The 20,860-nt window shown below is 52.3% G+C and overlaps 1 protein-coding gene across 1 annotated transcript; it reads left to right on the top strand.

Moving 5' to 3' along the window:
• The first annotated feature begins 5,042 nt into the window (after positions 1-5,042).
• RHCG (Rh family C glycoprotein) lies at positions 5,043-12,694 on the top strand. The gene is made up of 10 exons (XM_042824569.1): positions 5,043-5,253; positions 8,625-8,811; positions 9,270-9,420; positions 9,570-9,717; positions 10,108-10,274; positions 10,969-11,106; positions 11,471-11,607; positions 12,130-12,254; positions 12,462-12,535; positions 12,629-12,694. The coding sequence occupies exons 1-10, from the start codon at positions 5,043-5,045 to the stop codon at positions 12,692-12,694; spliced, it is 1,404 nt and encodes a 467-aa protein (XP_042680503.1).
• The last annotated feature ends 8,166 nt before the right edge of the window (positions 12,695-20,860 follow it).

The following is a 20,860-nucleotide window of genomic DNA, read 5'->3' as shown; positions in this document are numbered from 1 at the left end:
AGCGGGCCGGCCCGCCCGCAGCCGCTCACAGAGCGGCCACCCCTACGCGCCCACCGCCGCCATCATCCTCTCCAACCGCTCGCGCGCTCTCACCGCGCGCTCTCATTGGCCGCCGCCTCGAGCCCACCCCCTCCGCTCCTCGTTTCTCATTGGACCGCTGACGCAGCGTGGGGAGAGCGCGCTTGCGCGGTAAGGCGCCCGCGCCGTTCGTCACCAGCTGAGGGCGGAGCGGAAGAGCGGAGCGAGGGCGGCCATTGGAGAGGAGTTCTCCGCCCGTTGGCCAGCGGCTGTTCGCAGTGGGGTGGAGCGTGGCGTTCCATTGGCCACTGTCCGTGACGCATAGAGGAGGGGGGTGGGACCAGTGGTGCGAGCGAGCTGATTGGTCGCTGCTGCAAATTTAAAATTTAAAGGTGGGAGGGAGCGCGTGACCGTGACGTCACTGGTGTCACCTCCTCTCGGGCAGATTTGGCTGCTGAGCCCTCGGGGGGCGATGGGAGCTTCGCGGTGCCCGCCTGCAGCCCCGGCTCGAGCAGCCCGCCCAGAACCAGCGCCTGTTAAAAAGCAACAGGAGCGGTCGGCTGAGGAGAAAAAAGTAGAATTCACAGCCTGAGAGAGGGGAGTTCAAAGTCTGCCAAAGACAGGGAAATATAGACGACTGATCACAAATATGAGTGAAAAAACGGCAATTTAGGCACAAGTTTGCCGCACGTGAGATAATGTACCCCATAAGTGGCCTAGGAAGCATCCTGTAAGTGACCTCTAGGTTCTTTCAGGGCTGGTCACGCACCAAACTGTGGGTATGGTGGTAACCAGACAGCAGCCGTCTGTGTCAAATCTGGTCTCTTCTACCTGTAACACACGAGCCCAGCAAAGTGGAACCGATTAGAAACTGCAAGGATCGATCTGTGAACAGCCACACATAAATAGTGCGCTTCTGTTTGGGGGTGCTGCTTTGTGATCGATCCTAAGCACTGAATGCTGCAAAATTAAAACAGGCCTTCGTGTGGGTTCCAAATCTGTGAGCAGTGTTAATGAGCTGGAACAGGGCTGGGGCTGTCCCACTGAGAGCAAGGAAGGTTGCTGGCTAGGTGGGCAGCCCAGGGTACCCGGCCTGGCTCCAGCCCCAGCGCTCCCTTGCTGGCATCAGAGCCATTCCTTGGCTTGCCCAAGTCCTGTCCTGTGGGCCAGGAGCCATGGCTGGGCCCCAGGAGCTGTTGGGGCTGCTCTCAGCCCCATACATCAGTAGCATGTGCCAGCCCTGACAAAGAGCTTTTGAGCCGTCGCTGCCACTATTGGCAGCTGGCATCCGTCCCAGCAGCCTCCAGAACACTCAGCACAGTGTGACCGAAACCACCTTACCGTGGGCTGCCTGGGACCAGAAACACAGTCAGGGCATGGGGACAGCGTGGCAGTTCCCAGTGTGGCACCCTGCAGCCCTGCGCTGGTGACAGCCACCTCCCCTCTCCCTGTGCTGCTCCCTCCCTTCCGGCTCCAGGTGTTTGCTCCCACGGCTGATCCAGCTCTCAGGAAAGCCACAGGAGATAGCTGAGCCCCAGGGAACCTGCTTGTTTGGCAGCTGGAGCTGCTCACACCACTCCTTGTCACACTGCCCTGCTGCTCGCTGGATCGTTTGCCCTCTCCGCCCTCTCCCCAAGGACACCACTGACTTCTCTTTCCAGCAGAGCCATTGGGCTCTCGCTGGGCAATCATTTACTTGCTGATAAATGCAGTTTCATGGGAAGAGGGGAAGGATGCCAGAAAAATCATTTGTAGATTGGGCTCACGTTTGGTTGGCACTTTGACTTGAAAAGTTTTGGTTTGGGGTTTTTGTTTGTTGATTGGTTTGTTTGCTTGCCAGTTGGTTTTATTTTTGTTTTTACTTAGAAAATTCTTGATCCATTTTGACCTTTTTCCAATGTTTCTGAGTGATATTTATTGGCAAGCCTCGCTGCGTACAAAACCCCACACCTAAATGAAAGATCTGATCTCCTGCTGTATGAACGCTCTCTTCAGCCCCAGAGGAAAGTTTGTTTTCTGTTCTGCCGAGCCAGGCAGAAGGTTTTGTTTTGGATTGCCTCAAATGCTTTGCTTACAGGACACTTCTCAAGGACCTGCATGAGAAAGAAGTCACCTGAGATGCTGCACGATGCCTGGGCACTGCCCTGTGCTGCATGAAAGCTTTGGATCCTCCCCACATCCCCTCACCTTCCCCATGCTGTGTGCCCAGCACTGCTGGTAGTGGCTGCTGTTCTTTTGCTCCTAATTATGGAGGAGCAAATTGAGAGGATTGGATGTGCTTGTTGGACATTAAAGACCGCAGGGATGGCTTCGGTGTTGTGATTGCCTGCAATTGAGGCAAATTCCTTGTTTCTCTGTCTTAATGGATGAGATCCGTTGCCATCTGTTTGCCAGCATGAGCTCCAGCATAAATCCAGGAAGGAGCAGGATATGTCCCACCACTCTCCCTCCAGACGAGGGTGATCTCTGGCACATACCTTCTGAGGTCACCTCTGGGACCAGTGCCTGTGTCCCAGCACTGGCGGTGATAAGATCTGCTGGGACAGTTCGCAGTGAACCAAGGAGTCCCCATGCCCTCCTCTCCTGGGCAAAACTGCCCAGAGTGCTCCGGGCAAGAGGGAGGGATTTCTGCACACTTCAGATTTTGTGTTTATGCCTCTCAAATGTTTTTAGTGCTCATAAAATTGAGAAACTGGAAGAGACCCAGCTGGGACCAGTACGGTACAACCCTCACCCAGAGCCTTCCCAAGGCGACCAGGACCTGCCCAGTGCCATGTCTCAGATCAGGAGGACAAATAGACCTGTTCCAAGTCCCCTGCACAACCCAGCTGATTTCTTTAGGAAATCTTAGGGGGGGGGGGGGAGTTGCCTCTCAGATTCATTTACAGTCACATACATACTCACGGGGAAGTGGTGGTGGCTGAATCTCAAGGGTGCTAATTGCTGTGAGGGAGGGGAAGCTTGCAATGAACTTCGTTTTGTGGATGCTGGATGTGATGGGACAACCCTGATGTGGAGTTTCCAGTATTGCCCATTCAAGCAGCCTGAGAGTAGCTGCTACTGAAAGAGGTTCCCAAATTATGGGTACAAGCAGGTGAGGGGTGAGTCTTGAGTGCAAGCAACCAGCAGAGCATGCCAGCTCCAACAGGCCAGTAGAAGCATGGTGATGATCTGCAGATTGATAAGAAGGGGCCATGCAAGGCAGTGCAGCAAGGTGAGACTATCAGGCCAGTGGAAAAGCTATTATCTTTTGTGCTCTGCCTGCAGTTGGGGAGGGAGGCAGGGACAGAGCTACTGCCACAGATGGCCCATGCAGATCCTCCTGGACTCTGCAAAACAGGGCTTTGCACATTTGGGAGACATCACCAATTCAGTGAGAACCCAGATTGGAAAGCTTTGCAGTGTGGTTTCTTCTGCTGAAATGTAACTATACAGTGTAATTGCTAGCGACTATGCTACCAGGATATAGCAAGTTCCTTTATGTTGTAAAGTGCTCCTTTGTGTCTCTATGTCTCCTATCTCAAGATTTCTAAGAGCTGCTGCAGGGCAGGGTGGAATTCTGGTCCTGGCTGTTAGGAGAACACACAGTATTGCTTGGGGTTCAGCTTCTTGCTGGCTGAAGGTCTCAGTGTGTACAGCTGCAACTGCCCTGCAGAAATCACAGGTAATGGGATGCCCAGTGAATGTCACATAGATAGCTCAGCTCAGCAGCAGCACAGCTTACTTGCTGCTCTACTCCCAGATGACCCTACATGGTACGCCTGTTGCTGGCTTGTTGTTCTGCCATAGAGAAGTGTTCCTTGCACCTGATCTGCATTTCCAAGGCTTTTTCCAAAGCCCTGTATGGGGCCCAAATGAGATCTGACAGTGATTTTATGTAGCCATCAGTCTCTTCAGGATCATCCCCAGCATTTTTCTGCCATTTGTCAGTTTGAGAAGAAAGGAAACAAGAAATAATAATCAACTCAAATTATTGCCTAATCAACACAGAAATCAGTGCTGCTTGCTCAGCCTGCAGGCCACAATTAGATGCCATCAGCAAATTCGGGCAGCTTGCCTGGGCTGCAGTCTTTCATCTCTGGAAGACTGACAGGCCTCTCTCGGATCTGCAGGCAGAGGAAGGAGCTGGGATGCGTTTGAAGGACTTGGCTCGTGGGGAAGGAACACATGGTTCAAAACCACAGAAAAAGGAAAGCTATGTTTAATATAACACTAAAGGAAGCCCTGTGCTGGAGGAGGGGACATTAACCCTGCAGCTGAGGGTTGTAGTGCCAAGCTCTCCAGCCCCCTCTCTGTCACCATTTCAGGGCACTGCCCTGGTCCACGTAGCACCAGCTTAGCTTGCCCTGCCAAGAGGACAAGGTGGTTAAACCACCAGGAAACGATGAGACATGTCAGTTCTATATCCCTGTAGATATACGGCAGCTTTGGCAAGGTCACTGCATGCCTGCGCATGATCTTGACTTTTGGTTGGAAGCGCCTATCTTCCTCTTCCTCTTGGGACTGTCCCACAGTCTTTCTTCCCATCAGCAAACAGCAGGACCTGCACCCAGTGACTCAGGCTGACTTGGTATCCTCGGTTCTGGTGTTGGGAAAGAGCACATAGAGAGCAGGACCAGTGGTGAGGGGAGAAGGATGTGATGCAGGCAGGGAGGCTGCCAGGGTGACATGGTCAGGATGTCTGGCCCAGGTCCAGGAAGGGGACAGGAAAGGGTGTGGGGCAGGACTGAGCAGGGGGCTGGACTGGACACCCAGGCTCCATAGCTAGGAGTCCCTGGGGAGGCAGGGCTCATTACTGCAGCAAGCAGCTGGGAGAAGAGGTGCTGGAGCCCCGTCCTTCCTCGCAGAGAGCAAGGAGGGTTAGAGCAGAGAGCAAGCGTGGAGCCTCCCGCGTCTGAAATGTGATCCTGCTGGAGGCACCTCCCTGGGCCCCACCTTGCGCTCCCCAACATATATATGTCACCCGCCAAGGGCACAGGGGACACGGACTGACACACTGTGCCCGGGCCCCGGCATCCCTGCAGATGGAGCGGCCAAGGCACCAGGGGATGGCAAAGAACACCTACATGCGCTGGCGGCTGCCACTCATCTGCCTCCTCTGGGAGGTGGCGATGATCATCCTCTTTGGGGTCTTTGTGCACTTCGGCCCTGAAGCTGATGCACACTGGGAGGAAGAGAAGCATCAGATGAACCTTACCAGTGACATTGAGAATGATTTCTACTTCCGATACCCCTGTGAGTATTCAGGAAGCCCAGTCCCGGTGTTGGCTGGCCTCCACACCCCACCTCACCCCATCCCATCCCATCCCATCGCACCCCACCCCATCCCATCCCATCCCATCCCATCCCATCCCATCCCATCCCATCCCATCCCATCCCATCCTGTCCTCTTTGTTGTTGCCTCAAGGGTTTTGGGAAAAGGTGATAGAGAGGTTTCAGGATAGCAGTTCTGAGTTCCTAAGTGATTCTTTTGTCTTTCCCAGTTAAATCTGGCTTGGGACAGAATCCATCAGAGGTGAAGTCTACAGTGACTGCTGGGGAGTTGAGCTTCACCTTGACACTGCTGTGGGGTGCCCCAAAGAATGAGAGAAGAGCCTTGTGGCCCTCCAGTGCTCTGGGGATTTGTCAACAGGGTGCCACCAGCATGTGATGCCTTTTCTCCAGGAATAAGGCTGACGCATTCCCAGCACCCTGCAAGTTTCAGCTTGCTGCCCCCTCGCTCGGTTTCCTTCTACATACGGAGGAACGGCTGTCGAGATCCTGTGACATCTTCCCCCTTTTCCTATGCCCTCCCCCTCACTAGCTCTTTAGCTGCTGCCATTTTGATGAGTCCTCCCAACCTGTCAGCTGCCCATGGTCCTTCGGTCACTATGCCTTATTGCCATGGGGATCGCTCAGGTGGTCAAAGCTTTTCAGGCCAGGTGGTACACTTGGCTGGCTTTGATCTCTGGGGCTGGTCATCTTCTTTGTGAGCTGATGGGAACAGGCTGCTTCTGTAGGCAATTGTTTCCAAGGAAGCAACGGGCTTGAGTCATGCATCTATTTAGAATATTTCCATTAAAAAACACCTGCTAAATCAAAGGAGCTATAGAAACCTGTAGCTGCTGAGGATTAACTGGTTCAGACAAGGATTTGCCTGCAGAAACTTGCTGCTCAGCTGGCCTGGTTTGTATAAGCCATGGCTGCCCTGAGCTCTCCTTCCAAACTGCCTGTAGATGTATCCACACAGGTTGCTGTGAAGCAGCAGCAGTGCTGCTGTAATCTCTGACAGGACGGGAGAGCAGCAGAGAGGTCGAGAACGAGCCTGTAGGAGCTCGGGACACTGCGCCTGTACTGTCCTCATCTCCCATCTCCACTTTGAAGCACCAAATGTTCCCCTCTTAAATGGCTGAGCGGATTCACGCAGCTAAATCAGCCTCAGTTTAGCTGAGTTTTATCTGTTTCAAACCTGAGGAAGGGCTCACGTGTACAAAGATCAGTTTTCTTTTGGTTGTTTTTTCCTCCATTACATAATCAGAAAAATCTCTCTGCAAAAATAGATGAAAATGGTAAGATGGTAGAAGCCGAGCATTCTGATCCATGTCCATCCAGCCCTGTTTAGAAGAGAATGCAATGGCTAAACACCCGAGGATCATTTGTGCTATCACATCTGTGACTGCTACTGCCTGTAGGACCTGTCCAAAGACGCTGCAGTGGGGGAGCAGTGGCAGCCTGAGATGATTAGCTACTGCAGGATGTTTGTGCGGTCGTGTCAGTGGTGCCCATTGCCAGGGCTGCCAGTGCAACGTGACACATTCTAATTTATAGTCACACATTGATACTCCATAGTGAGTGAATCATCTGCTCTCTAGGGAAAAGAAATGAGATCCTTCAGCACAGGTAGTATTCTCAAAGCCCAAACACCTCCTCTGGATAGTGACTGCAATTGCCTTCCCACAAAAGCAAGGTCACAATGCCTCTTGAGCATGGCAGCACCTGGGCTGCTTGCAACACAAGTATTATTCTTCTAAAGGAAAAACAAAGGCAAGATTTAGAAAAATGCTTTAGGCTGGGTGCAGTTTGAAGAAAAGCCTGCTTTTCCTCCTGGGCATTTACAGGGTATAAGACATGGTGGAAATTCTCAGTATTTTCAGAGGGCACACAGTCTGCAGCCCTAACTCCAACCTGTGTATTTCTGCTTTCAGGATGAAATTAAGAATATATATAATGCACATGGCTGCAGATAATTCTAGCTGCGTATTGTGTCACTTCGGCTTGAGAAGAAAGGTGATGAGAAAAAAATATAGCTGCAGAGGGAGAGTGTGTATGACTGCATGGTTAAAAGTAGAGTTAACAAGACCATTTCTTAGGGCGTGCAGAGAAGTCCACATGAAGAGACTTCAGCTGAGCAGGGTCACCTGCAGTCTAGTCTCCTTCATCTCTCATGAGTAATTTCATAGGCGTGGGGGCATTTCTGAAAGCAAACAAATTAACCTGTCTCCTCAACTTGACACTACATCACTGGAGCCTGTCCAAATGCTTGTCCTTACACAAGTTGCAAGATCTTGTAAAGCACCAGAGGACAGAAGCTGAGACTTCTGCAATTGCACACACCCAAATCCTCAGCCAGCGCATAGCAGAGGCAGTGGGTGCAGCCCCACCATCCCTGCAGGAGGGCTCCAAGGTTCCTGGATGGCCAGCATGCCTTAGGGCCAGCACAGGGCCAGGGGACACAGCAGATCCTTAATCACTGAATTTCTTCTGCCCTGAGCTTATTACATCTCCTGCTCTTTTCACTGGAGTGGCCTCCAGTGTGATGGTCTGCACGGTTCAGATTGTAATTATGCAGCATTTCAGCTCACTTAATTGCAAAGTGATGCTTATCTGAAATAAACGTTTAGCATTAAGAAGTACAGCAGGTTTATCGCACCAAGAATTTCCCTCAAGAGGCTCATGCAGGTATAGTTTCCCCCGGGGAAGGGCATCTGAGGGGCTCTAGTTAGCAGCTATGAGCACTTGTTGGAAGAACTGCGTCTCTCTGGTTCAAGCACTCGAAATCCCACAAGGTGGGATCCTCCTGGCAAAAGTATCTTGCCACCGATTTCAGTGGCAAATAGAAACATATCTGTAAACTTCCCTTGTTCTTGTCTTTTCCCTAAGAGCTTGCACCGAGCCACCACCAGGACCCTATATTGCATAGGCTTACCCAGAATGTGTTTTAACCCGTCGTGGTTAAAACAAAAATTAGAGTGGTTCATTCATTGGTACTGTTCATGGTACGTGACATTTTTGGAATTGTTTGGTTTTGGTTTTGTTTTTTTAATGGGAAAAAAAGACAATCTGAATAGAGAAGTTTTCCTTCATGCACTCCATTAGTGTCCAGTTTTCTCTTGCACACAGCTTGCAACAAAGATATTTGGGTTTCAAAACTGAACCTTTTCACCAAAAAGCCAGCTTCCAAAAGCCAGCCATTTTCAGACTTAGAAATGGGAGGACGCAGGGCAAATGCATACATTTTTCCTTGAATTTTTTTCCTTACAGCCACTGATGTTGTTTCCTTTCACTGCTAAATTCAATTGACAGCTCTGCCTTCTCCTCAGAACTGATGATTCCCTCCCTGTGCGCAGCTTTCCAGGACGTTCACGTGATGATCTTTGTGGGCTTCGGCTTCCTCATGACATTCCTCAAGCGTTATGGATTCGGAGCTGTGGGATTCAATTTCCTCCTTGCTGCTTTTGGGATCCAGTGGGCTCTCCTGATGCAAGGCTGGTTCCACTCTTTCCAGAATGGGAAGATCCTTATTGGAGTGGAAAAGTAAGGAGAGATATGGGGTGCCACCTCTTGACTGTACAGTGGAAGAGCTGGGATGAGAGCCAGTGCCTGTCCCTGTGTTATGTGCAAACTGCAGCCTCCAAAATGTTGTCTTCCTTCTACATAACCCCACTTGCTTTCCGCCTTTTAGTCCACAGGTGCCTGTCTGATGGTGGTACTGTTACATGAGAAATGTGAGATGAATGCCATCTCTTAGTACCCAAGCAGAGCACCACAGACCCCAAGGTTAAGAGCACATAAGATCCTTCATACTCATTATTTAAACAATTTGGAGGAAAGCTCCATACCTGGCAACATGTCATATTGAGAGGAATGTCAATGGGAAACCTAATCGACTATATGCCTTACAGTGGGATCACTGGAGTTCAGTGTGGGTGAGGGTGAGTAATTATGAAATAGTACTTCCTTATAAAATCACCGTTTTCCTTCCCCTTTTCCAGCCTGATCAATGCTGATTTCTGCGTGGGTTCTGTGTGTGTTGCCTTTGGAGCCATCCTGGGCAAAACCAGCCCAGTACAGCTTCTCATCATGACTTTGTTTCAAGTCACACTCTTTGCAGTGAATGAGTACATCCTCCTCGACCTGCTTCACGTAAGCTTTAGACAGACCCCTTGTCCCCAAGATTGAGTACAGTTTGGAAAGACAGATGGGTAAACAAGCTGGGCAGGACATAGACCACAACTCATCTCCAGAATAAGCAGTGACTCCAGAAATGAACCTCAGTTTTCCCACGGCTGCAGGTTAAGGACGCAGGTGGCTCCATGACCATTCACACCTTTGGAGCCTACTTTGGCCTCACTGTGACACGTTTGCTATACAGACCCAACCTGGAGCAGAGTAAAGACAAGGAAGGCTCTGTGTACCACTCTGACCTCTTTGCTATGATTGGTGAGTCAGCCATAACCTCTGCAGCATTGGTATTTGTGCACCACTCAGTTGCAGAGAGCTGTTCTCTCAAATGTCTCTGGGAAAACCAGACCAAAACCCAGATCTGGGACCAAGATCTGCATCCCAGTTTTCAATACCTGGGAACTACTCATCTCCCCTCACTAATGGTTGGGCTGAGGTGGTGCCTGGGAAGACAAGGCAGCATTTTGGTTCCTCTTCACTGCAAACCCCTTCTGGTGCTGATCCCATCATGGAGGGCACAGCTCTGGAGCATCATAACCAGTGAATTTAACTTCGCTCTGCAGAAACCTCCTGTAGAGTTCTTTTTTCAATGTCTACGTTCTTTCTTTCCCCTTCTTCTTTTATGCTCACTCCTCCCCATCCCACCAGGTACCCTATACCTGTGGATGTACTGGCCCAGCTTCAACTCAGCCATTTCTGAACATGGGGATGCCCAGCATCGGGCTGCCATTAACACATACTGTTCCCTGGCTGCTTGTGTCCTCACCACAATGGCCTTCTCCAGCATGCTGCAGAAGAAAGGCAAGCTTGACATGGTAAGCAGGGAGCAGAGAGCCCTACACAAGCCAGGGAACTCACAGTGAAGCTGACCAAGGGCCCAGGAATTGGGTGACATTTGTCCTTTGCTGCACTGGGTTTCACAGAGTGTTGGTGCAACCGGCCTCCAGCCAGAAACTCAGGCTGCACTGAAAAAGCAGATGGGAAGTGAATCCTGATGTTTTTGCAGTGCAAGCTGGTGCTGTCCCTGCATGTGATGTGCTGATGGCACAGCAAGGGCTGCATTTACTCTCCCAGGAGAGCTACTGATGGGCATAATTCAGAGCCGTGTTTGGCAGCACTCTCCAGCAAGCTGAGCAGGGCCTGTGCAGCAGCTTGTGAGCAATCGGGGGGCTGACTTGTACGTGTTATGTGTGTGGGTGCACAGTGTGTGACAGCAGAGCTGGCGTGACACATGGGTGAGACAATTTCCATCTCATCACAACTCCCCAGCCAGATTGGTGGAAGCAAAGAATGTGTGTGGTATGAAGAGTGGGAGTCTATGTGTGCCTGTGCTACAGACAGAGGCTGCCTGTTCTTTTCCTCTTGTTTTTCACCAGCAAGCAGGAAAGTGGGCCCCGATATTTCCCCTGAAAGTATTTTCAGAGCTGATTCTCCTGCTTTACCATTTGCACACACTTTGAACAACTGTGATTTCTCTAAGATGCCAAGACAGAATGGTTACTCCTGCAGGTCCACATCCAGAATGCAACGCTGGCTGGTGGAGTGGCTGTGGGCACCAGCGCGGAGATGATGTTGACCCCGTATGGCTCCCTCATTGTTGGGTTCATCTGTGGCATTGTGTCCACAGTGGGGTTTGTCTACCTCACGGTGAGTGCTGCTCTGGAGGTCTGCAGCCCTGTTCTGTTGAGGAGACCAGGAATGGATTCACCTCCCTTTGAGGGTTCTTGATTTCCATTGTCCCTTATGAAGATGCACTTCTGACTCCATTTTCTGTCTCAAAATGCTAAGTAAGGCTCAGTCTCCTAGCAAGAGAATAGAGAAGAGCTCTTATTTTGTCCTGAGCTCATTTCACATATTTTTCTACATATTCCCCCTCCTTAGCATGGGAACACAATGGGACACATAACACCACTCTTCTTTCTCTACTTATCCCAGTCCTCCATGAAAGGAACTAATCCTTCCCAGGACTACACTCATTCTTCTGATTTCTCTCTACCTCCCTTTCCTTCAGCCTATTTTGGAGTCCAAGTTGCACATCCAGGACACATGTGGCATCCACAACCTCCATGGCATGCCAGGCCTTATAGGGGGCATTGTGGGAGCCATCACTGCAGCTGCAGCCACAGAGGATGTATATGGAAAGGAAGGGTAAGACAGCTTGAAACTTTCACAAGTTTTTTTTCTGGGACTTCTGGGGCTCCTCGGGGTGGAAGAGAGAAGCAGTTAATAGCATTTGCTCTATGTTCACTGTTATCTCTTTCACATGGAGTGCGCTATGTTGGGCTTAGTGACTTCTGGTGTCTTCAAAAAGTGAATCGCAGCCCTACTCCTTGGTAATATTCTGGGGCACAGAGGATGTGAAAATACTCCTTTTAGCTCTGCCTTGCTCTGGGGCTCAGGTAAGGCTGAAGTTCTGAAATACAAAATAAATGTTTGTATTTTGAACTCTTCCTAGGTAAAACCTTGCCATGAACCATAAAAGAAGGAAAAGAGCAGTGTTTTATGTCTTACAACGCTCTCCTAATCCATTGCAGAAGGCGGATGGGATTAAGGAGGAGTCCACACGGGCTCAGGGCAACAGAGCTCCTGTACCCTGGCTCAGCACAACCTTTTTCTGACTGCTGAAGATCTTCTGTCAGAATCAGACCTCACAATTTCTACCCTATGCAGGTTTATCAAGGCATTTGACTTTACTGGCAGCTACAAGACACGAACGCCCAGCATTCAAGGAGGGTTCCAGGCGGCCGGCATTGTCGTTTCTCTGCTGATGGCTTTCGCTGGGGGAACCCTTGTGGGTAAGCAGGGGGGCAGCATGGAGAGGCGAGAGCCTGCAGCCGAAATGGAGACATTCACACGCTTTTCTGCCTTGGCTGGATGGGTCCTTGCCGCTTGTGTTGCAAGCGTGGGTCAGACCACAGCCTCCACTTCTGCTCGCAGGGAGATGGGGTGGGAGTTTGTGGGAGACAAGCCCCAAAAACCAGCCCCAATCGGCCCCGCTCTAGGAGCCATCCTGAAGCTGCCCATCTGGGGCGACGCGGCCGACGAGAACTGCTTCGAGGATGACATCTACTGGGAGGTGAGACCGGGGGTGGCGGGCGGCACAAGATGGCGCTGCCGCCCTCCGCATGAGGGCCGGCGGCAGAGCTGAGCGGGCCGCGCCGTGCTGCAGGTGCCCGAGGACGAGGAGAGCGACGTGTACCACATGCACAACCCCGACAAGGCCGCCTCGCCCTGAGCCGCCATGCTGCCGGGCTGCCGCGCCTCAGCGGGACGGCGGGGCTGCCCCCGGGGGCGGGAAGATGGCGGCCGCCATGTCAGGCGCACCGCCCTGCCTGTGAGGAGAAAGCCTCGTGGGGAAAGCGTGGGGGGGGGGGGGGAAAACACCCGCTTCCCCGCTGGCTCACTTTTGTAATTAGTTCCTGTGAACAAAATAAAAGCATGGCTCTTTTTCGTAGTATAGGCCTCTGGTGAAAGCGGAGGGCAGCGGGGCACGGCATCCAGGATGGGGCTGAGCCCCTGTCCTGTGATGTGGGGTTGATGGCGTGGGGTGTGGGAGCTCACAGTGCTGCCCTAGGCCTGCTTGTAGAGTCACAGAATGTCCCGAGATGGGGGGGAAACCAGATGGATCATCAAGGCCAGCTCCTGGCTCCACAAAGAACCACCTAAAAATCAGACCATATTCTTGTGCTGCCCGTCATCATTTTGTCTTGGCTTCTTCACTGAGACCTCCGCCAGCTCTTTGTGAGCCTTGTTTGTGTGTGGCGTGCAGACCAGCAAGGCCCTTTCCTCTTCTTCAGTGTCATGCTTTTGTTATCAGTACCCACCAGAACCTGATGAGGATCAGCAAGGCCGTGTGCAGGATGCTGCACTTGGCTCCAGGCAATTCCAGGTATGCCTACAGATTGGGAGAAGAACCCACTGAGAGCAGCCCTGCAGAAAAGGACCTGGGGGTCCTGGTGGATGAAAAGCTGCACATGAGCCCACAGTGTGTGCCTGCAGCCTGGAAGGCTGATAGTATCCTGGGTTACATCAACAGAGAGGTAGCCAGAGAGAGGGGATTGTCCCCCTCTGTTCTGCCCTTGTGAGGCCCCATCTGGAGTACTGCATCCCGGTCTGGGCCCTCCGGAACAAAAAGGATGTGGAGCTGTGGGAGCAGGTCCAGAGGAGGGGCACAACAATCCTTAGAGGGCAGAAGCACCTCTCCTGTGAAGAAAAGCTGAGAGAGTTGTGTTTGTTCAGCTTGGAGAAGACTGGGGAGACCTCATTGTGGCCTCCCAGTACTTGAAGAGTGTTTATAAGCAGGAGGGCGACTGACTTTTTGCATGGTCTGGTAATGATAGGACAAGGGGAAATGGCTTTAAACTAAAAGGGGAAATTTAGGTTAGATATTAGGAAAAAATTCTATACTGAGGTGGTGGTGAGGTCCTGGCACAGGCTGCCAGAGAAGCTGTGGATTCCCCATCCTTGGAGGTGCTCAAGGCCAGGCTGGATGGGGATCTGGGCAGCCTAGTCTGGTGGGGGACACCAGCCATGGCAGGGGGTTGGAGCTGGGTGATCTTTAAGGTCCCTTCTAACCCAAGCTGTTCTATGATTCTATGATCACACCATTCTTTCCACTTTATGGTGCTATTCTGGTGGGAACGGCCCAACAACAGATCACTGCCTCCATCTGTTAACTGGACCGTCTTCCAGCCAGGAAAAACATCAGGTTTCAACCAGAGTCAAAGGAGACAGGAGTAAAAATCAGGCCTAAAACCTGTGTGTTTGCCAGCATGATACGTGAGGAGCAGGAGAGGAAAAGAGGGGAAAAAAAAAAAAAAAAAGAAAAAAAAAAGGAGGTGGGAGGGCTGATAGGTCTCTTCACCGTGTCTAGCTGTAATTCTCACACCTGAGGGGGGGAGTCAAAAGTAGCTATTCACATCCCCTTGGGATATGACACCCTCATTTTCCATGCTGGGTAAAGACAAAAACCCTTTACAACATGTTTCTGGAATTTGTCAGCGGCTGCCAGCAGCAGCATGTTAATTAAATGTCGGCAAAGATGGAAGCAAGAGGCTCTGCTCTAATTGGACACTTTGCTTGGTGGAGCTGAAAAACATTGTGACAGAGGAGGAGGTGCCGAAACACTGTGTTCCCCCGCCATGTCGAGGGGACGGGGACAGCAAGGCATAGGAAATGCACTGTTCTGAACCGCGGTTGTCTTTGCTTAGCCTGAGACAACCTCACTGGTGAAAAAAAGAGGAGTAACAAAAAAGGAAAAGGCCTAAAATCCCCCACAGGAATCATCACCAGCACAGCAGCAGCGTAGGATGCAGGGAGACAGCTTTGTAGTCTAAGAGGATGTTCAGCTAAATTGCTGATTTAACGGGGCATTCCTGGTTCCTTGGCTGTGCACCCTGTGGGATGAGCTTGGGGCGTCACTCAGTGTAGCAGTTCAGCATCCCTAAGTAATAGATGCGAGCTATGAATCTCCCCATCTCATGCCAGGCACTGATGTTGTCTGTAACTCAGAAGGCTTTGGCCGGAATAGTTTTGCTCCTGCCCTGGACTGTCCAGCTGGATCACTCTTTCCACTTTGAACCGGTGCGGGGACAAGAAAATGAGGAGCTTTGAGTTTTTGGACACGTCAGCCCACACATTTTGGGGAGGCAATGTCCCACTGTGGGGAGGCTGCCAGATCTGGCTCCAGAGCCTCTGGTCTGTCTTCCCAAAAGCTTGAAAACAATCTCAGGATTCAGTAACCAAAAAACCAAGCAGCCTTCATTGCTTTAGCAAGGCTGTTAGCCCCCATCTCATTCCTCTCTGAGCACCAGGACACAGTCCTGCCCCATGTGCTGATGTGGAGGGGAGCCCCAACCCCACTCCTTGTCCTCTGGGCTCTGCCTCCTCCTCGTGGGAAGACACCTGAATTGCCCAGACTCCTGGGCAGTGAAGCGTTTTATTGCCCGTGCTCTCGCGGGGCTCAGTCTGGTCTCAGTACCTAAATCACTCTCTGGGGCCGGCCTTGCAGTTTTAATTCCCTAATGAACAATGCCGGGGTCGGGCCAGCGCGTTTGAAGTGTGGTCACGGCCCCAGCGGTGGACAGAGGGTTTCTCAACGGGGAGTGGAGGATTGGCCTGCTTTAGCAGGCAGGCAGAGGAGGTGTGAGAAAGGAGCTGTTGATACCCATGGGGATTAGGTGGTACAAATTGGCTGGGAAGCACCGGAGGCATTGACCAGAGCTGTCCTGGGGCAGGTTCCCATGGGGGGGCTGCCTGAAACAACCCTCCTTCAAGGAGGCTGGAAGGGCCAGCCTGGCTGCTAATCCCCTGGGAGCTATGGAACACGAAGCAGAAAAGAGGTTAAAAAAAAAAAAAAAAGGGAGAGAAAATCTCGTGTAAAGATGGTGGTTTCCCCAAGGGGATGATAGAGAGAGAGGGAAGGGGGCGGGAAAGGGGGGAACGGCACCATTTAATCCTGCTTTTAATAGGCAGGTGGTGGGCTTAGATCACACTCCCGCTCCTGCAAGCTGCTGCAGAGATTTTGGAGAACGGCCGTGCGGACTGGCAGGGACCTCCACAGCCTTGCAAAGGATCCCCATCTGCAGCAAGAGGACACGTGCTTATGTCTGTGCTTGTGTGTGTGCCTGTGTAGGTGTGGGTACACGATGTCACCCCAGGTTGGGGCTGCTGTGGGCTCACCGCACGCCCAAAGTTGTCCCGGTGCCCACGCTGCCGTGTGTGGGTGCAATCTCCCATGCACATACCCCAGGCACACACTTCTTCTGAGCACATGCACACACTCCCCGGCACAACGAGCGCCCTGTGCCAAGTGTTGGCACATCTCCGGGTGCGTGCCGGCATTGCACGTGCGTGTGCCCTTCAGCACACCCGCAGGGACACGTGCCAGCTGTCTGGCCGCATCGTGGCCGTGGCCATCCGTGCACCTTTGTGCTGGTGCGAGTGCGTGCGTGTCGGACCTGGTGCGTCCACGCCTGTGTGAAAGACTCTCCAGCCCCTTCTTCAGGAGTGCTGTAAATTGTAATCAGATTAAGGCAGCCAATCACTTAGGGCCCTTGAAAAGGGCATACGTTCCCTAATCAGTACCTAGCATTGAGTCTCACAAAGGGTCTAAGTAACTCGGCAGGGGTCGGGCCCTCTGGAGCGCAGGGGAGGGGGCTTGCCTTTCTTTTCTCTCTGTCCCTTGTAATTATGTCAATTTGCTAGCCAAATTGTTTGCTTGAGTGGACAGTGGGGGCTTGCCCCCCTTCCCGCCTTCCCCCCACCCCCGGCCCCATTCATGTGCTAATGTGGGAAGGAGCATGGCCTCCTGACTTCAGGAGGTGGCCGTGGCCTCTCGAGGAGCAGCACGCGGTGCCCGCACCCAGCCCCGTGTCCACAGGCTGCTGCCTCCCCATGCCTCAGCGAGATCTTCTGGTCTCTGCATGCTGATGGACATGAAGACATAGTGTTGAGTTTCTTGAGCTTCTCATCTCATTGCAGGACTCTACCATGCCAAGGGATTCACCCCTCTGACTCTGGAGAGGGAACAAAACCTCAAGACCAGCATGGACAGAGAGGTGGTGAATGATGGCAGGGAGAGATGGTATCACCATTGATGGACAAGGAGAGATGCTGCCTACATCTCTTGTACCTTGTGAGCAGGCAAAGGGCATGCACACCCTGAGCTGCCTGCTGGCACTGCCAGTTGTCCTGAGCCTATGGGGACATGGAGGAAAAGGTGACAGTGACAGGAACCTATGCTGTAGGCATCCATGAGCTGTCAGATGCTGCTGTGACAGACATACACAAGGCTCTCAGTCACACCACTGCCACCCAAGGCCACCTTTCCCCACCCTGCCTGGGGACAGCAGGGAGTAAATTACATGTGTGCCCCTGGGAGTCCCCTCTGCATGCCCCTGGATGCCTTCTCATGCAGCCCAGAAGACCGGGGCCCTCTCCTGCTGGCTCCTGCTTGTGTCACCTCCCTCACCTGCACCACGTCCCCTCCTCACCCCGTCGCAGGGCCGGGAGCTGTGCCAAGCTGCACAGAAGCTCCTCCGACACACCTCCCCACCCACTCCCAGCATTTGCATACATTCTGCCCGCAAATCCTTGTCAAGGGGAGCCTCTTTATTGCCTGTATAGATCACAGGGTGTTTGTTAAGGGGCTTCTTTGTATTGCCTCAGACAGCTGGGGTCATCAAAAGTCCTGCGGTGGGAAGGAGAGACAGGAGGAGGGGGGAAACCCTGACAATGCAGACTGAAGGATTAAAGGAGCATATAAAGTTCCTATTGAGTGAGACAAGAGGCTGTTCACTCCCAAGATTGACAGCAACCAGGAGGCGATTCCCAACACAATGTCCAATTAATTCTCTACCCTCTTCACTGCCGTCTCCTCCCTCCCTCCTCTCCAGAGCTTGTGTATGAGCAGGGAAGGGCTGAAGCTAAGATCCTCAAGAAGGTAATTAATTATTCCTGACCAAGAAGAGCTTGCTGGGGCGTGAGCCTGTCCCTAGGCTCGCTGGGTACCCTGTGTCCCAGCCAACAGATTCCATTAGCTCAGGTCACTTAAGGGAGTTTTCCTTTCTGTCACAGGCAAAGCTGTCCCTCTGATGGTCTGCAAGATAACCACGGTTAGTCCTGAGCCAAACGGGAAGATTTTGGCTTAGTTCTGGGCTGGCAGTCCTTGCAGCAGGGCAAGGTAGTGAGAGAGCTAGGGAGCAGAGCAGGGCATGTGGGCAAGATGCTCAGGCACACATAGCACTTAGGGAGAGGCAGAACAGCGTGTTTGAATTTCAAAATTCTGCATTTTGGATCAAAGATTGTAAATTCCGTGGTTTGGGCCAAAGTGTATTCAATTCCCAGCCAAAAGCACCACCTTCGCACTGCCCCTCTTCACTCCCACCAGACTCCTGTCTGGGCTTTCAGGAATAAGCATAGCAGTGTTTGGATCCAGTGAATGCTGAGCAGAGGAGCAGTGAGAGCACAGCCAAACAGAGCCAGGGGGGCACAGGCTGCGTTGTCCCCAGGGTGCTGGTAGGAGGCATTTGTGTGCTCCTACCTCTCCCACTAACAGCACCTCTGGGATTAACCCCCACATATGGGAGTCTGGGGCCGCTGTATGAAATTCCTGTAAGCTATTAAATATAAGTTGCTTGATTCATCTGGTCTGGTTTTTTTCCCTTTGAAAATTCATCAGCCTGGAGGGAGGGAACAACCAGGAAGGCATCTTCCTCGGAGCTGGCCACCTTCTTTTGTTACTCTGCACTGCTGAGCTGCCCAGGCACATCCTTCCACACCAACAAGCATCTCCAAAACCAGGCTGGGAGGAGCAGGACTGCGAGGACCCAGCTCTCACCACAGGGCACACTTTGGCCAACCCATCACTTCTGCCCACAGGGGACTGGAGTTGCCCACCCCACGCACCCAGTGTGCAGGAGATGCCCTGGGGCTGCCCGTGGCTCCACGCCTCCGCCTGCTCCCTCACCGCACACGCTCCCAGTGAAGTTGTTTGAAAGTCTTCCGGCAGTTTTAGCGGGCAGGAATAACAGATTAGCCATGATCTGATCAGCCCAGTATCTAAGCTGTATTCTCCCCGCTGACAAGTATTTGAAAGAGGGGAGGGGCCACTTTCAGCCCAACGATGAATCTTTCACCGACAAGAAAAGGCCCTTTTTTCTCCCGCGAGCCGCAGGCTGCTCTGTGCCCTGTTGCTAAGTGAGACCCAGGGCTGTTGCTTGCATGCTTGCATGGAGCCCTTGGGTTAGTGGGATCAGGAGATTCACACCAGACGTCTTGTTTTGGGGGGGAGTTCTCTTCTCCCCCACCTTTGACTGGCAGATAACAGCTCGCAGGCGAGGCCCAAGGATGCCCCCGCTGCACTGCTGGTCCTGGGGAAGGGAAGATGCAAGAGGCTCTGCAGAGTGGTGTCAGGGCTGGGAACTCAGCCCTAAATGTCTGGGTTGTGCTGGAACACATGTGAGTTTCACTACAGCCCCTGTATCTCATTGGATCGAGGTGCATAGGGACCTTGGGGAAGTGGCCTTAAAGGATGCTCCAGTGCTGGCCAAGCAAAAGCCACCATCAAGGGCCATCAAGAGTAATTTGTCTTCATGCTTTGATGCCTCTGGTTATAGTGTGAGAAGGGAACACAAGGCAGAGAACAGGGGGACAATCTTCAGCCCTGGGCTAGCTCTGTGGTCCCTGCAGCCCCATGCTGCTCCAGAGCACCCTCACCCCCTTCCCACCCCAGCCAACCCTGTGAGAAAGAAATCACTAAAACAAAGGTCTCCCAGGCGATTTCTGGAGCTGCCAGCATGAGGTGCCCTCGCCTCAGCCATAGTGCTCACATCCCTCCTCTCCTGCAAGGCAGTGATGCAGGCAGGGCTGCCCGTTGCCAGGATAGGGGCTGGGCTGGCACCATCCCAGTGCCCTGGTCGGGGGGAAAGGGGGAGCAGGGGACTCTCCTTCAGCTGAACCAGATGCCAGAAGGGCTGTGAGAGTTATTGCCACTTTGAGCAGCACCGAAAGGAAAGAAACCCCCCCAGCCTTTGGGTTTGAAACACAAAAGGCCGGATCTGTGCCTGTGACACAGCTCCTTTCCGGAGCTCAAGCAGCACAAAGCAGCTGAAAAAAAATGGCTTTTCTGGCATGATGAGCTCTCCTCCAGCAAGGGATGATGGCAGATCTCTGCCTTGCTGTGCAGCCAGGACAGGCTGCCCTTTCCTTCACGATGCAGTCTGCAATCACCTCACCCAATACTTCATGGACAAAAGGACATGCATCTGACTGGCCCCAACCTTCCCATCTTGATGGCAGTGACCAGGTATCTAGGACCTATATGTGCTGCGGGTGGCAGGCCCCCAGCATCCCACGGAGTGCTCCTGACTTCATTATTTTTGCCTCAGTCGTTCCTCCTGGCTTTACTCCCAGGCCTTGGCTTTGCTGGGACAGTTGCTTGAAAGAGACTCTGTGGCGAGAGCTTTGCATTTCTGCTGGAACTCTTAAAGCACCAGGACCCATTTATTCTGCTCTGCACAGAAAAGGCCCTAGAAAGCTCCACTGGCAGGCCTGGGAGGGGTCCAGCTGTCCACTTTCCATGCCAAACCCATGGGCAGCACAGGGGCTTTTCCCCAGCACCGCATCTTCAGGTAGGAAGAAGGAAAATTGGCCTTCCAGGAACAGTCAGCAAAACCTGACCTGAGAATTCATGTCCCGGTGCTGAAATAAACCATTGTGCAGGAAAGAATAGTACACAATATAAGCACTCAGGAAAGAAGCAAATAATTTTATCCTGATTTCTAGTGTCTTCCTGACTTGTGCACACCCTCCCATCCTCACACATGTCAGCAGAACGAGCTCACAGCAGAGATATTTATATGAAAATCCTGCTGTCTCCACAGCTATCTATAGCAGCTCT

The sequence above is a fragment of the Centrocercus urophasianus genome, unplaced genomic scaffold, assembly GCF_019232065.1.
Source record: "Centrocercus urophasianus isolate 14NV4802_14NV808 unplaced genomic scaffold, USGS_Curo_1.0 seq_23, whole genome shotgun sequence".
NCBI lineage: Eukaryota > Metazoa > Chordata > Aves > Galliformes > Phasianidae > Centrocercus > Centrocercus urophasianus.
This window is presented reverse-complemented; position numbering and strand designations above follow the sequence as displayed.